Source organism: Trachinotus anak, unplaced genomic scaffold (genome assembly GCF_046630095.1).
Source record: "Trachinotus anak isolate AG129_WGS33_773 ecotype Australia unplaced genomic scaffold, CSIRO_AGI_Tana_v1 ptg000021l, whole genome shotgun sequence".
NCBI classification, from domain to species: domain Eukaryota; kingdom Metazoa; phylum Chordata; class Actinopteri; order Carangiformes; family Carangidae; genus Trachinotus; species Trachinotus anak.
The window spans coordinates 19,047,193-19,064,242 of NW_027273872.1; the positions used below are offsets into that span (position 1 = coordinate 19,047,193).

At 40.1% G+C, this 17,050-nt stretch overlaps 1 protein-coding gene across 17 annotated transcripts; it reads left to right on the top strand.

Moving 5' to 3' along the window:
* The first annotated feature begins 394 nt into the window (after positions 1-394).
* On the top strand, positions 395-16,492 carry tnip1 (TNFAIP3 interacting protein 1). Of its 17 annotated transcripts, none has more exons than XM_071457928.1 (18): positions 395-417; positions 5,138-5,320; positions 5,955-6,098; positions 6,257-6,342; positions 6,549-6,608; positions 7,315-7,524; positions 8,592-8,686; positions 9,171-9,339; positions 9,612-9,704; positions 9,820-9,885; positions 11,205-11,336; positions 11,464-11,592; positions 11,679-11,813; positions 11,969-12,094; positions 12,251-12,331; positions 12,900-13,031; positions 13,294-13,378; positions 15,602-16,492. In XM_071457928.1, the coding sequence occupies exons 2-18, from the start codon at positions 5,173-5,175 to the stop codon at positions 15,676-15,678; spliced, it is 1,968 nt and encodes a 655-aa protein (XP_071314029.1). In that variant the 5' UTR covers positions 395-417; positions 5,138-5,172; the 3' UTR covers positions 15,679-16,492. The 17 variants fall into 17 exon arrangements, with proteins under 17 accessions (XP_071314029.1, XP_071314024.1, XP_071314026.1 ...); XM_071457923.1 differs by lacking the exon at positions 395-417 and adding an exon at positions 3,945-4,068 and having other exon boundaries at positions 12,810-13,031; XM_071457925.1 differs by lacking the exon at positions 395-417 and adding an exon at positions 3,945-4,068 and having other exon boundaries at positions 12,810-13,004.
* Positions 16,493-17,050: the final 558 nt, after the last annotated feature.

The window sequence follows — 17,050 nt, forward strand, 5'->3', positions numbered from 1 at the left end:
CACTGCATGTACTTCACTGTATATATGAGTGATAATATAGTTTATTTGATATTATAAATCAAATGTAATTTTCACATTTTTATTGAATGCTGCTCTCATCACGTCATGTGGCATATTTTTGTGGCCTCCTCTATTTGTTCAGTTTTGTTGACATGCATTGACGTGAGCAGCGAGGTCTATGTGCTGTAAGCCACTGTTAAAAAAATGAATTAGATTTCTTCTTTTTTTTGTGTGTGTGTGTGTGTTTTTCACATGTTGTGTAAACTGAAGGACTACACATCTGGACACACACCAGGTTCTGTTTAGGCTGGGCGTACAGTGCAGGCCATTTTATTGGGTTATGGGAATTCCCCAAGTCTCACAGTGAAATTGCTTCCCCCCTATTCATCGGTTGCCTCTCCGACACAGGCTGTGTGGGTGAGTTGTTGTTTATTTGTTTTAAGTAGTAACAGAGCATTTACGGAGGGTTAAAATAGTTGTTGTGTTGACACTGAGGTGAGTGTTGTCGTCCTCTGTTTGGAACATAACATGGAGGGTAAATGTAACAATGACAATATTGATATCTGCTCCATATGTTAGAAAAAATGCCATAAGCTCTGTAATTGTGTGACATTAACTGGCTACAGGAGGTAACTGCTGTTTAATCTTGAGCAAGTAGATTGCTGTTTGTTATGTTATATGTTTATTCAAAACCTGATCAATATTTCTGTATTTTTTAATTTAAATGTGTTTTTTAAATCCTTTTTTTTGTAGTTCATTATAGCACATCAGCACATTGTATTCTTCAGACATGTTACCAAATCCATGTTTAGAAAAAATAACAAGATTTTACCTTTACCTAGAAATTGAAGATGAAATAACACAAACTGTAGTTTACAAAGATGTTTTCAGTATCATTATTATAAATTATACATAAGGCTGTGAGATATGTACTTGACAGTGAGGCACACTGGTTTCTTTCTTGGTGTAAAAAGGTCTAGATTTTTTCTTTCTTTCAGATTTGCTGTTTAAAAATGATACAAAGAGCCTTTTAGAGTTCAAATTGAAGCATATCTGGTGCCAGTGCACATGTTTTGCATAGCATCAGAGAGCGAGGATGGCCTTGGTTTAAGGCCTCGAGAGGACAGCCGGAGTCACTAGTCGGCTAACAAAAGACCATTTTGTATTAAGTAGCACAGAGCTAATGACTATCAGCTGCTGATTTCTGCTTCTAGTGGGAGATGGGAGACTGGACTGTCCTTGTGTCTCAGCAGGATGAGGTGCATACTTGTAACACTGTGGGCTTCAGTCTGATGATTACCTTCTCTCACATGTCATCTGCTCACTCTCCTGTCTTTGTGCAATGAGGCTAATGCTTTAAAATGAGAAGAGCTGGTAGGGGGAGAAAACAAAGTGTATAATTTGCTGGCCAGCAGGACTAAATGATGGGCGGCATTTCCTGTATCCTCGGGCCTTTGTTTTTCTGCTGGCAGGCTCAGAGTCACCAGCCTGACTATTATTTTAGCCCATCACAGCAGCCTTGCATGGAAACATTGTGCACTAATAAACAAGGACAAGGGGTTTGGTGACAGGGACAGGACGGAGGAAAAAACAACATCTGTTTGTATGAGGCATATGAGCTGAGTGTTTGCTTTTTCCTGTGGCCACCTGACGACTCTCTGGGAAACACATTCACACATTTTACTAATGCGTTTTGGCCACTGCTGGTCCAAATACTGTGGTACGTGTATGTGGATTTATGTGATGCATGTGACTTATTACTTGACATCTCAATTGATTTTAATGCATGAAAAGGATTTTCAAATAGGTTTTATTGTTATGGAAGCACACACAGCCATTACAGAGCACACACATTTCAAGCTGCCTACCCACACTTGTTTTCTCACTTGTTCTCTTCCTTTATAGTATGATTTTCATGTAGTCATCAGAGACATTACGTAAAAGAGACAAATGAGTAGTATTGTGAAAGTTTACAGGTTTTTAAATTCTTAAAGCTATTACTAAACTGATTCCTCTATTACAGTAGTTTTAAAATTAGCTGTACCTTAGTAGGTCAGTACTACTGGCATTCACCCTCAATGTGCTCTCTTTCTGCAGTACAAGCAGTAGTACTGGTAGCTACATAAAGAGAAAAACAAAGGTGTGATTCTGTTTAGTTTAGATTTATTGTGAATCACATCATGTCGAGTGTAAAACTATTTGCAAACTGGGTGTTTCCTGTGTTAACACAAAATGCTTTGCGATAAAACCTCCAAGGCTGATGCTCTGAAACTGAAAATCCTTATGGTGGATTTTTGTTTGCCTCTGTTGATAAGCTGTGATATGCTTTTACTCGTGATTCATGTAAGATATTTTGGTATTTAAATTAAAAATGTTGATCCATAACAGAAACATGCATATACTCAGTTACACAGATAACTGTTTGGATTATCAAGAGCCCATGAGTGGTTAATTCAAATAGTTCGTGGTCACATGCTGAAGTACATCAGAAATACTTAGTGCTTCTAGTTAACTGAGGAGTGGTCCTGATTAATATAACTCCCAAAGGAAGAAATATGGCTGCAGATTACCTGTTTGCTAATTCCCACAAGATGTCACTATTGCTCTGAATTATTCACTTTTGTGCACTTGGGGCCTGCAATTAAGTTCTGACAATTTAATCAAACATATTGTAATTATTACTGTACTGTAAACACCAACATTTTTAAAAGTGTTGTATTTGCTCTAACCATAGCCTATGTGATATGTGACAAACACTTGATATCTCAATACTAGGGAGTCTGAAATGTTGGGTTGATGAAACCACATATAAAGTCTCAAAACATGGAACTGTAAATGTACATTTAACATGGTATGTGTTTTATTTATAAAATACACTGATGTATCTATTTGCATTTTTTAGATAGCATGAGTGCAACTGTGTGGATAATTTGATACAGGAGATACACCAGTGCTAACCTGACAAAACAAACGTTTTGGATTGATCATGTGTAGCCTACTCTTAATATTTTTTTCACTGTTCAATCAAATTTCAGAAAATTATAGGCTTATAACTTCAAGAACTTCAGACTTCAAGAACAGGAAAACTTCCAGAGAGCTGAAACAATTACAGAAAATTAACCTACAACTATTTTGATACTCAATTACTCAATTTTGATAATCGCTTGCGAATTTTTTCAATAAAAAATATCACAGTTTTCATCCTCAGGCATATGAATTCTCAATAGATTTATTAGTCTTCTGTGGTATTAAACTGAATACCTTTGGGTTTTATACTGTTTGTTGGACAAAACAAATCCTGCATGTGTCAGCCTGGGGTATGGCAAATTCTGATGGGCATGTTTTACTATTTTCTGATATTTTATAGACAGGAAAATATATGATTAACTAAGAAAATGATGTCAGATTAATCAATAAGAACCGTAACACCGAATATTTCCTGTTAACCCCGAAGTGTGGTCTTCAAAATCTCAGTTTAACTTGAACTAGAGCCTTATTGCCCTGCTAGTTCTGAGGAAATATGTGATGCAATCACAGAAACCCCCAACAGCCCCTACTCTAAATTTATCAATGAAGAGAAAAGTAATTCAGTGAGAATGGGCGGGTTTGTCCCAGAACTATAGGGTGTGTTGAACTATGAGTTAAAAAGAATAAGAAATTAAAATCACAAAAACACCCATGAGATACTGTCATTGGCTTTTTTTTTTTTTTGCCACTGTGTCATAAGAGCCCTTCGTGATGTATATAGAGATATTCATTTACATATTCAAAAGTCCACAGTGTGAGCCAGCTTGATAATTCTGGTAAAAAAAAATTTTAAAAAAAATCAGTACCATATAGCGTGAATTTCGCCTCTGTGTTTACATTACGGTCAGTGGCTCCTGCTGGTGGCCCCGCTGACTGAGAGCTGTGTGCTGATTGGTCCGCGGAGCTGTCAATCATCGCTGTTTACACCGCGGTAATGTCGCGATGTGGAATTTCCCTGCTTACAGCATCGACCAGTAGACCACTTCCGCAACTGATGTCTGAGAGAGAGACGAGAGGCGAGAGGCCACTGCGAGCTGAAAGGTATCCAGGCAAAAGACACCTCTTTGTTCTTGGGTTTGTCGTTTAACTCCGCTTTCAGGTTGACTTACTGCATCGATAAAAGTAACTGTAGTGGGTAAATAAGAAGAACTGGCGGCTTCCTGTCCCGCACTGTCATCCAGTGTTAGCTATAGCCGACAGCTAGCGAGGATGTTGCTAGCAATTTGCATGACAACAGCGAAAACTAATATTAGCCTTCTTCAACCAATCAAGGTAGCTATCATTAGCTAGATTGTGCTGTATTTGACTCTCGCCTGTCGGGTAGATGTCTGTTAGCAGGATTCGCGTAACATTTACTTTTCTTTCTCCTGCTTTTGTCCTTTCCTCCCTTCTCGGATGTGAACGTTGTAGTTATCATATTAAGCCCTCACAAACGTTAGCACATTGTTGCCATATGTTTCTCTCTGGCACGGTAGCACTGTGGGGATGTTGCTGCTTTTGTCCTCTCGGAGCTGTCGGTGGTTGTCTATTTTCTTCACCAGGCTTCACCAATAGTTTACACTCGTCCTGCTAGAAACTGTAAGCTGAGACGCAACGGGCACAGCACATACAGTGGGATGTCTGAGTAGGAGATATTGATTTCATCTGCAATGAAGAGCTACCAGAAGCACCATTTGCTGTATGTCTGTGTGGCTGTAATATTGCAAAAGTGTAAGTGGTGGTTCGAGGGAATTTCTAGTTTGATATCATGTGAACCAAGAGCCAGTGCTTCTGTTCAGCTGTTGCCTTCCTTTGCATGAACATTTGCGTGTTGATATTTAATGCTGGTCAAATTGTGTAGTATATTTTTTTAAATCTGGGGATCAGATGTGGCTGTCTGCAATGGAAAAAGTTGTTTCCATAGTTGCTTCTCTTATCACAGAGGGTTGTTGGCACAAGTCGTCTGTGCTCCGGTGACATTATTATCAGCAGTTTTTGTTTTCCGTAAAGGTCAGCTTCTCCCTGTTTTTTCATGTGTTATTTAATCTTCCGCTTAGTAGTTTCCAGTACTTATTATGGTTTTTTTTTCTAATCAAGTTAAAAATAACATTTCTGGGTCTTCTTCCCACAGTTCAGAGGACCATGTCTAGAAAGTGAGAGACGGCGATGGAAGGGAAAGGCCCGTACCGCATCTATGATCCAGGTGGGAGTGAGGTCAAGGCCAGAGATGAGGCCGGAGGGGGAAGCAGCTATCGACAGCTACTGGAGGAGAACAGCATATTAAGGGAGCGCATGAAGGGACTTAAGAGCTTAGGTAGGTTCCTAAAGACGGAACAGTTACCTTAAAGCTGTGGACAAAGGCCATGATGCTCTTTGGACATCTGTTGTGTGTCTTAACACCTGAGGATATTATTTTTTCTCGATTGGTATATGTACTGGGACAGTGATTTCTTTATTGTAGTTTCTTTGTTGTGTAATCTACAACAGAAATCTATGTTCAGCTTTCGATTCAAGCAGCACTAAATGAATTATTATTTAATATTACCTTAATGCGCCCTCAAAGACTTCATATTACAGATTATATAAGATTGCAGAACAGACTACACGACTGAGTTTCCAGTCAAAATAGACAAATGTGGAAAGGAATGTGTTGCGCAGAAAAGAGGTGGAATGTAGTAAAACCTGATGATCTTCATCAGTAGTCTGTTGAAAAGATTCCAATGGCCTAATTGCTCCTTTTGTGACTCACCAAGGGAGTGCAACTTGCACGTAATTTGTCACTGAACTCCTATCACATTCTTTTTGATGACTGCTTGTGCTGGTTGTTTGAGCCTCTACTGGTCTTTGTTGAAAAAATGAAGATGGTTAAAAGATAGTTTAAAGTTAGATCAAGCAAAACTTACGTAACATGCTGCTGGATAGAGACAAGATATCTCTGAAACTTGCAGGTGATTTGCTGGAAGAGTCTCAATCAGAAGCATCAAGGCTTCGGCAGCGAGTGGAGGAACTTGTGAGAGACAACGAGGCCCTCAAGTCCTCCAGCTTTGCTGCCAGTCTGTGTATGGGAGGGCCTGTTCAGACTGAGACACAAAGTAGGTCTTACAGACTTAATGGTGATGATGAATTCAACTTTGCAGACATATTTTCATATTAGTGGATTATTAGGCCATATAGTGTTGTAACCATATGGTATACTGTTCTGCTTTACTGAAACTTGGATTGATCTTGGTGTTGGTATGGCTTATTGCAGTTAAACCCTGTTTACATGCAACTGCAGAGCAGAGGGAGGAGCAAACAAGCTGTTTAGGGAAGACCCTGCAGCCTGAGAAGCCCACTGTGAGTAATTTGAACTGTGTTGTGAGAGCTTTTATTTGAGGCAGGAACAACTGTAAATAACATCATGGAGACATTATAATGGCCTAGAATTTGTCATTTTGCAGCTCAGAAGCTGGATGTTTACATTATTGTCATAAGTTAATTGAAGCAATTACTGTGTGGACACTGCATGTATTACGGTGTGATTTCCTTTCTGGTTTTTACAGGAGGCCTTACCAGAATTTGAAGTTGTGAATATTGAGGGGAAGACTCCAGATGCCTTGACTGTACGTACCAGACTTGTTGTGACATAAATTAAGATGACAATTTTCCAGCTGTCACAGGAACTTCCGAAGAATCTTTCATTTAACAAACAATTTAGCATATTTGGAGTATCAAAACTCCGGCCAAAAGTAACGCCTAAAAGTAATTATTTTGTGTAATTTATTTTAACCTAAATTCAGCCTTTCCTCTTTATGGCCTTTTCCGCAATATTAGGAACAAATCCTTGATGTGGTGACTCACCAACAAACTCAATACTGGTAGCTCCAGCCTGAGTCAGCTTGGGGAAAGTCCAGGATTATTACTGAGTAGAATTACACTGCTGATTCATTCACACACTGCATCCTAGGGGATGTGTAAATAGGACAGAATACGAGAATATTTCAGGCACATGTGTGTCAAAACTAATTGACTAGGCTGTCGCATAATTTGAAATTGTGTAGCTTAACTTGACATAGCTCCCATATATTTTAGTAACACTAGTACCGCAACCTTTTCGTGGAGGACTAAATTTAAATCCAACAGGACAAACTGGTTTGACTTTTTAGATAAAGCAGCTGCTGCTCTTAATAGAAATATTAACAGGATGACTGTAATAGTATGTTGCTTGTTCAGTCTTGTGCTGGTTGAAGTACATATGTCATTGATCAGTCGCCCTCTGAGTCAGCGAGAGAGGAACAACTGACTGTTTACCTGTGTGGGTATCTCCAGGCCGGGTCAGTGGCAGGAGCTATCCCCCTCCTGCCTCAGGAGAACATCGAGCTGGCGAGCCAGCTGAAGAGACTAGAGAGCTCCTTCAGCATATTCGCAGAGGAGTCCAACCCGAACCAGCTGCTGGCTCACCTCGGTCGCATGGCTGTGGAGTTTCACCATCTTTCCTCTAAGGTCCAAAAGAATGAACAGAGGACCTCCCTGCTACAGGTATGTGACCAAACCACTGTATAACAAAAACAAAAAATGCCAAGGCAACCATCTTGCCTTTAATCAGTGTCACGTAGTGGGGGAAATGTGTAAACATACAGTGATTTATTTTGATGAATTAAACATTATTTTTGAATTAAATGTATTAACTATAAACTGTTCACAGGCTGGTGTGCATTAAATGCTCCAGTGTGACTTTCATGACACACTGCATATGATAATTTAGTAGCTATACTATACATCTGTGCTGACTTGAAAAAGATATTATTATATTATATATTATAGGTTATATTATTGCAGGCCATGGAGAAAGAATAAAGTTCTTAGTTTGTAATGTAACGATACATGTAATAAGTTATATTCTTTTCTGCCAAGTGTGTTTCACCACACCACACATTCTTATACAGTATGTACATATAAAGAACTACAACAACTGGTGCACAACACTTGATGACAAGTTAGCCAGATTTTTATTTAGGTTGGACTTGATATCAGAGACCTTTCCTTTTTTGAACACATTGTAAATTAAACTTAATTAAATTTATTTGTTTAGCACATTTCTAGATGAAATTATAAGTATTTTACAGTAATAGCAGAATAATTATGTAAAATATTTGATATAAACTTTAAGGCCCATAAAGAGTAGGATGTTAATTCAAGGTCAGTGCAAGTGGGAATGCATCGGCACTATGAACTTAACAATCACATTACGGGCTGAATTTTAATATACAGAAGTAAAGCACTGTTTGCAGTGACAGGGGTCATATTCCCATTTTTTTTTCTTTTCCCTCTTTTCCTTCCTTTCAAAATCTCTCACATAAACATAAACTAGGCCCATGTGTCAGAAATTTTGAATGATAGAGGTGAGACGTATTTCCTCATGAATCCTGTTCATACACAAGTACAGCATTCCAATAGTAGTTCCTTTTGTGTTGTACCATTGTGTTAAAGACAGTTGCTCCACGCTCTGTGTGGGCATATAGAGAAAAGAAAGGTTGATGTTATTATACAAAATGAAGTTAAATATGCTGATAATTGTGATTTTTTTTTTTTGTTTTGTTTTATAGACTCTCTGTGAGCAGCTCCGACAGGAGAATAATGAGCTTAGAAAGAAAATGGAAGAGGACCATCATATCAGGAATCGAGACTTGGAACAGCTGAGGTAGTGTTTCACCTTCTCTTTTAATTTGACTTGCTTTTGTGTTGCTTCTGCTAGAGCAGAAACCTTATTGTTGGTAAATTCAGAAAGAACAAATGGTGAGATCTGTAGTAGATTACTTACAAGTAACTAAACAATACAGACACTGTAGCATTTCATTCTCTTTCCTCTGGGCTTTTTTTTAAACTGGGGGACATTAGTTTCTCCTGATCCTTTGACTGTAGTGTGAATCAGCCTCCCATCACTGTTTTGAAGACAATACCAACCTTATCTTTACTTTATCATGAATGTTGACAACCACGCTTTCACTTTTGAGGGCAGTGTGGGGGGATTACTTCAGTGTTTTCTGTTGGTGTCATTGCGTCCAGTGGGTAATGTAGGTTCTTCCCAAAGTGCATCCTGAAGCTGTACCGAAACTTCAGCAAACTCTGGGAAGGAAGGGACATTGTTCACATACACTATCATTTTCATTTTCTTGCTGATTCAGACAGGAGAACCAGAAACTTAAGGAGCTTGTCACAGGAGGAGCAGCAGCAGCAGTGGCAGCAGCATCTGCTGCACCATCTGACACCGAAGCTCCAGAGGCCAAAGAGGAGCCAGTGAAGGAGGAATCGGCCGCTGTACGACCTAAGATGGAGGCCACCACACCGCAGAAGGTAGTTTAATTTACAAAGCATTTATATTATTCTGTACTCGCACAGACACACAAACACATTAAAACTTTGTTTCATAGAAATAAAACTTTTGTCCGTTTACATACCAAATATATTTTCGCTCAAACTTTGCCCTCCCTTCTAGAAATACATTCAGTAATGGTTTTCTTGATAAATTTGTGACTGAACTATTCCCTTCTTGTAAACTCTCTTGACAAGTGGGTGTGTAATGTAGGAATGTTGTGGATTCAGGAATGTTTTGTTGTTGCCCCCAGAGTGGAAAAGCTGCAGAGAAAACCCCAACTAAACCTTGTGATGTTGAGGTGTATGAAAAGAAGATCAAGCTTTTGGAGAAGCAGAGAAAGGATGTGAGTCTTTTTTTGCATTTAGTGTTCATCCTCTTTTGCCATAGGGGAAAGTCTCTGTGTATTTTGTTCCTATATGTTGAGTGTCATTTGTTTCACTTTCTGGCGCTGCTTACAGGTACTGGAGGTGAACAAGCAATGGGACATTCAGTGGAACTCCATGAAGTCACAGTTTGAACAGAAGGTACAGTAATGACTTTACAGCTTTTATGAAGGGTGTGGGAAGACCCAGAAGTGTCCTCGACTGATATAGAGCTGTTGAAGGAGAACGAATACCTAAATCTCTCCGAATTCCTTTGAAAAACAGTTTCATTTTTTATCATGTCAAAGCACACTTTTAAAAGTTCTTTTTTCTTGTCGTGTTTTTTATTTTCAAAAATGTATACTTTGGCCTGTGTCAGAGTTCAGACTTCTACCACATGTTGGGTTCTTTTGTCCTGCATTTTTAGAACAGATTATTTAACTGTGTCTTCCACTGAGCTCATTTAAGTGGAGTAACCATGTGTCTTTAACTTCAGGGTCAGATATTGCTTTAAATGCTTAGGTTTCACTTCATTTCATGAATTACTATTGCTACTGTCATCAGACATAACACATGAATATGATTTAATTTAATTCCAGGAGACTGCCAAAGACTATACAGTCAGAAAATGTGAGAAAGAACTTATCCTGCTAACAGGCTTTAAAATTAATAATCACAGCATTGTGGCACCAGTGGTCATATTTTACATTGTGTCAGTGGAATATTTGTGATCATTTTTTTTCCACCGGTAAAGTTGAGAGATTTTTTTTTAAGCAAGTGAAATGACAGAGGGCAAGGATTTTGTAATTCGGAAATATCTTTAAAGAACACAGGGTTCTGATGTTTCTGTGCATCAGTTGGCAGTGAAGCAGCTGTGTGTTTGGTTTTTTTTTTGGGTTTTTTTTTCCTCATCTTTTCTATGTGCTTGTCCAGTGGAAAAGGTGCAATCTTGCAATAGCTCGCTATCTGAACACACTTACCACAAGGCCTGTCACACAGTAAGAATTCCCCTTACCTCTCTGGTACCCACTGACTTCCTGCTATGGTGCAGTCAGAGGGCAGCAGAGACACACAAATGTACACACTCTCACACTCTCATACTCACACACCTACGCTTGTATGCACCCACAGTCATGCACAAACCTACATTCATACTTTGTTGAGACGGGGACACCATGTAGCCTGGGGTTTAAACCACAGAACCCTTGATATATTCATTTGCGTCACTAGATTCGTTCATATTTTACACAAAAACAGAACTATGTATGTTTGCAAATATGTCCTTGTTGCTGTGGCTTGGTTTAAAATTTCATAACACATTTGTACGGCATGTATCTTAACACGCCAGCTGACGTTAATCTTTACCAGAGAGTTTTTTTGGGGTTTTTTTGGTTTGTGTTTTTGAGAATTGTTCCATACAACTGTGAGTAGTGGATTCAGTGAATGCTGTTCTCACTTAAATGGTTTACATTGTCCCACAGATCACAGACCTCAGACAACGGCTGTCTGAGTCCCAGAAAACTGTGCTTGAGCTGGAGGCAGAGCGAGAACAGAGGCAGCGCGACTATGACAAGAAGCTGCTGCTGGCCAAGTCCAAGATTGAAAATGTACAGGTGAGTATACAAGGACACAGGTGAAATAGGTATAAACATTTCAAAGCCAGGAAACAGAGATGAAAAAAAATGTTACAGAATACTATAAGAAAGGTATTTTCAGTTTTTTTTTTTGGTTGTGTTTCAGGGGGAAAAGGAGTGTCTCAACTCTGAGACCACTGAGCTGAAACAGAAGATTCGCTACCTGCAGGATCAGCTGCTGCCCCTCAGCAAACAGAGGGAGTACCAGGAAAAAGAGATTCAGCGCCTCAACAGGGTGAGTATGGAAGAGATGCAAAAAGAAAGTGATGAGGGACAGAGACATTTCTTTCTGTGTAATACTTGCTCTGTTTTCTACATCAGGCTTTAGAGGAAGCCTTAAACCTGCACTCCCCTTCATCCTCTCAACAACCACCTGGCCAGAGTAACTTTGCAGATGCGGCCAATAACCTGAAGAAACAGGAACTGCTCACTCAAATTGCAGTACTAAAAGAACAGGTCAGACAAACAACAAATCACGCACGCACGCACACACGCACGCACACACGCACACACACACACACACACACACACACACACACACACACACACAGTTCTACCGCAATTATTCAAACACTTCCTCTGCTGCTTTTAATCTCTGTACTGTACTTCAGGTGAAGATCTTTGAAGAAGACTTCAGGAAAGAGAGGAGTGACAGAGAGCGAATGAATGAGGAAAAAGAGGACTTGAGGCGGCAAGTTGAAAGACTCCAGGGTCAGATTACTAATTTGACCAATCAGGTAAGCTGTGTGTTTACGGTGTGTTTTCCTGCATGTGGGATGATTGGAAAAGATTGAGTTTTTGTTTCTTGCATTGAATGTGTTTTATAACTGAACTGCTCTCTGCTGTGGGGTTTATTTTGCTTTGTTCTTTTATGTTGTGTGTTGTTTGTTCAGCTTCATCAAGCACAGAACGAGTGTCAGCGAGAACGTACAGAGAGATGTAAGCTGGAGAGACTGCAGATGCATCACAAACAGGTACTGGCTGCAGCCCAGGTCTGAGCCTGGTAGTAATGCAGACATATTCAAATGGTGAATGAAACGGTGCTGTCAGTCTGTGTAGGTGATGTGTCTGGTCATTACATTTAATCAGGGCCAAGGCATTCACTGAAAGTTGCTCATTAAGCCTTTGGGATAAATTATGCAGCAGGATACGAGTTGTAGTAAACATTGCAGACTAGCACCCCCTAGTGACAGAATGCAGTCACTTAGATGTTGACTGTAGTAAGTTCACAAATCAATACTCCAGGAAAAGAGCCTCACTCCAGTTAGCATGTTTGTCAGTGCATTCGGGATCAGCAGGTGGAACATTTACACTCCTCGGTGGGAGGCAGCGGCAGTAGGGTTGAAGTTCAGCAGTGGCTCATGCCATGACAGGACCACTGCGCTCGCTGAGAGTAGCAGCCGTGCACTGATTCGTGACTGGGATCACGTGTGTACTTGTGATCCCTCGTAGGGGCAGCAGCAGGAAAGACGTACCTCAGACCCCACGTCAGGCTCAGTGAACGGCCCGCTGAGCCCTCCCTACTGTGGTCCCTTTGTGCAGGTGGGACCGCAGGGCCTTGAGGGTTGGCCCATACACTTCCCTCCCCGGATGCCCAATGCAGCAGGCGCCGCAGCCGCAGCCGCAGCCGCCGCAGCACCACCCCCTGTACGAGACTTCCAGCCTGTTACCCCGGTAAGGGTCCTCTGAGGCCCCTCTGTCTCTGTCTCTGGAGTGACTCTAGTTCACTGAGGAAACAAGGCTCTTTTTCTCTTAACTCTACTCCCCTTACTTGTTGGGAGGAACAAGCAGATGTAATTAGGTCTAACTGCAGCTCAACCTAGCAACACTTACATTCAATACAACTGTTAGGTTACAGCAAAGTTAAGGGCTGCTGGTTATGATAAATGAGAATATTTATTGGTTTGAACTAAGGTGGTGCTTTCTTTTTCATCAGGGTTTTCCTTGGCAGCCATCATTCCCACAGCCCAGAGGGGCCAGAGCAGTTGGAGAGAGTTCAAGGCCACCACCAGAGAATGCAGGTACAGTACAGCAACCCACATACAATACTAAATTCTTACATTTTTGTTATAAATCTCATTTTTGTACATTGTTTTATTGCTCAAAGGATATGACTGGTGTAACTGTAGTTTACCTCATTGCCAACAAAAAGTCATGAAAAGAGAAAAACCAACAATGTCTTCATAGTTGCAATCTGTCTCAATACTTTGTGATTTCCCTAACCTGTGTGTGGCTCACAGCCCTAAGGGCTCTGGCACACTGGAGGTGTCACGTGTTGATCGGTCATGTTGATGTATTAGTGCAATCACATGCCTCACAGCTGTGGTGTGTGATCTAAAGGTTCATGCGTGACGTCTTGCAGCAAAAATAGACCTGTTTATGTCATATTGACATCATACCAACAATATTACTCAAAACTTACACCTTCAACTATAGTTTTCTATGTGTGGGATAAATCTGAATATGACATGATACCTGCTGCATGTGGAGATTGTGACATCTTCTGTCAAAAATGCATCAGAAATTAAATTAAAATGAAAAGAAATTGAACATTTACGTATCCTGCAAACTCTATGTAGACAGAACTCGCAGTAGTAGCAACACAGCAGAATACACACACAGCAGCAGATCAGCGACGGCAGCCTCGATGATATGCTCTCTACCAGGTGACCTATGGGGGCATCCTGACAGGTAATAGTAACAGTAACAGCAACAATAATAATGATGATGATCATTGTTTTCATTATGATGACAGTCATATCCAGCTTATTCTGAAGAATCAAGTCGCTTGTCAGTAATGCTTTAGTAGACAGTGATCTGATGTTTAGGAAACCAAGTTGGAAGGTCTTGTTGAGGCTGGAGTTGTTAGTAGTAGGCTGCTCAGTTAAGCTACTGGCAGATGAAGCCTTAATAGGGATAAGACATCATGTATTCTTAGTGAGAAATTTAGATAGCCTGCACAGGTGATGATGTGGTGACACCACGGTGATTCTGTTTTGGGAAAATGTATCAAATGCTTTGTGTGACACTTCATTGCCACCAGTGGTAGGAATGGTGGCAAGTGCTTGGTGATTTGCAATTTAGGAAACTTATGAGTAATACAGTGGGAAAGGAACTAAACTAGTGGACTCTAAAACTTCCTATAACCTTAGCAGGCTCTCTAATCACCTGTGACCTTCTGAGCGCTAAGTCCCTAATGTCAAACCTGCTTTAAACACCTGTGTATATTTCTAGATAAAATAGCAGAGCCTACTCCACTAGGACGAAGGCCATCTGCTTTCAGCAGGTCAGGGCGGCCCCAGAGAGAAGGACAGTTAACCACAACAACCAAATCCCTGCTCCCTACAATCATGAGTCAGCCAGTGGTTCAGAGAAGTGAGTCCACTGTACATCTCATCATAACCCCACATGGGTAGCAGACCAGACATCTGATCGATGCGACTCCTCCTCCTAGCTAACTCAGACGTCCTGGCTGGACTAGCTTTTGTGATCTCTGACTGCTTTATCCTCATGTCATCGATGCCGACATGGGTAACTATATTGCTATAACCAGAGCTCGTGGTGGAGTGTGCCTGAGTTCCCTGTTTCTCCCTCTGTGATGCAAGCAAGCACACTAAGATTAGCCTCTGTGTCGGAGGCTCTGGCCCCAGGTATACAGTAATTACTGGCTGGTGGTGTTAATCTAACTTTTGCGGGTGATGGAGTCCCCTATCTGTAGCGGGCTTTGTTAAACCCTGTCAGTGGAGGCAGAGAGACACTGGCCAACAGTTCAAACAGGGGTAAATGCTGCACATAGGTTGGGAATGTTTTCAGCTGTGGTTGAACACCTACTAGTGTGTATTTGTGGCATTAGGATGGTGTATATGGGACTCACTTAAAATGCGAGTCAGCACAATTAGGTAGCCCATTTTTGTGTTCTTAGTAGTTTTAAGACAACAGTGGAGGTCTATGGCACAAAGGAAAAAACTAAATAATTTGGTTTTGACTACACAGACAATACTTGTAAGGGGATCAGTTGATTGTTGGTTTTGGTCTTTTCAAGGGGTTTGTTGACAGTAAGGAAAATACAGAATATTGGCAGCATCTCTTATGCAAAGCATCTCTCACCTAGGCTTTTTGTATTTTTTTGGATCATAAAATCACACCACACAATGGACACTTGTACTGTATTCAATTTAAAAATTATGGCGCAGCAAAATTTGACTATAATGATAATACTGTCTCTTTCCTGTGTGTACCTGTAGATCAGTCTGCAGCTGCAGCAGCGGCCGCAGGATTTGGAAAAAGGGAGCGACAGAACATTGACCCTGGAAAGCACTAAAGCATCACCGTACCCACCTGATGGAGTCTGGGTAGTAGCATGAAATCAGTTTGTTTTTGAGTTGACAAGGTGTGATTTGATCTATAATTTTCCTACTGAACTGTAGATATCCTATTGTAATGTTGTTTATACTTGCGTTTTATAAGCCTATTTGTGAAGCAATTCGCTATCCTGAATATATACATGAAATATTATTTTGATTTTTTTATCAGGAACTGAAGTCATTTGTTAAATAGGTTTGAATAATTAACATTGTTCTGTTTTTCCAGAAAATATACCTATGTGATTGTCTCTCTGCAAATATGTAACAACTTGACACTTAGTTTGTTACTTGTAGGGTTACAGGAAGCCATTCCCCAACATGACTAAGACAACATATACTCATTCCAACAATGAATGATTATATAGGTACATTGACTCATAGAATTTACAATGTGAATGTTGATTGATTTATGAAGATTTCTTCAGTACCATCAATGTTATAGAACTGTCCCATATGTGTAACTGTTCAAAAGTGGTTGTTGAAATACAAAAATTTTGGGAAATGAATTTTGATGGTATCATACCAAAAACATGATTGTGATTATTGATAATTTATTTATATCCTGCTGTTTTGATAGTTGCATTGACTCAGTGTAAATCATTGTCTTTAGTAATGCTGTTCTTTCTATGTTGTTAGTGTAATCCCAATATATTGTAGCTATTGACATTGTATGTTTGTATCAGACACAATACACAATGCACAATACATACACAACCTTTTTTTCCCCATGATGATGGACCTAATCTCATTAAACACAACACTTGTACTTGACCACAATTGATTTGATCACTCATTCTGATATTTGTTTATCTTGCTGCATCCTGTACTGTTGCCCACAGTTTAGCCCCAACATACAATGTCTAGGTTACAGCACTCAAACCTTTAGGCAGCAGCAATGACCATCTCCCTCTTCATCTTCGAATATCTGATATTTCATATTAACTGAATGAGTAGTAGAACTGAAACACTCAAATTCTGCTCAAATGGCAGAAAGGGGAAGACTTTCATCAGTAGTTGGAGGTCCTAGATCCAGTGTTAGAGCAATACAGCCGTTCCTCAGAGGACAACCTCTGCCACAATGTCTGGCTTTGCTCTCCGTCGAGAGAGAGAAAGAGTGAAGAGCCCTGATAGCAGACACAGTATCATACCTCGAGATATTCTGTGTGTGTGTGTTACCATTTTAAAAATGCAGATCTAATCTTAAATGAAGCCACTTTAACTGAATACCAATTAAATTAAGTGAGCGTAGTAAATATCAGGTTTTCAGATGGAGGCCTTTAAAATGTTTGCAGATGAATTTGGAAAAAGGCTCCGTTTTATTAAGTTAGT

Excerpts from the sequence above, each read along its gene's own strand:
- tnip1 (XM_071457915.1), top strand. The coding sequence starts at position 5,173 with ATGGAAGGGAAAGGCCCGTACCGCATCTATGATCCAGGTGGGAGTGAG. Across the intron at positions 9,340-9,611 it reads AGGCCACCACACCGCAGAAG|AGTGGAAAAGCTGCAGAGAA; the intron begins GTAGTTTAATTT and ends TGTTGCCCCCAG. Across the intron at positions 12,332-12,809 it reads TGCAGATGCATCACAAACAG|GGGCAGCAGCAGGAAAGACG; the intron begins GTACTGGCTGCA and ends GATCCCTCGTAG.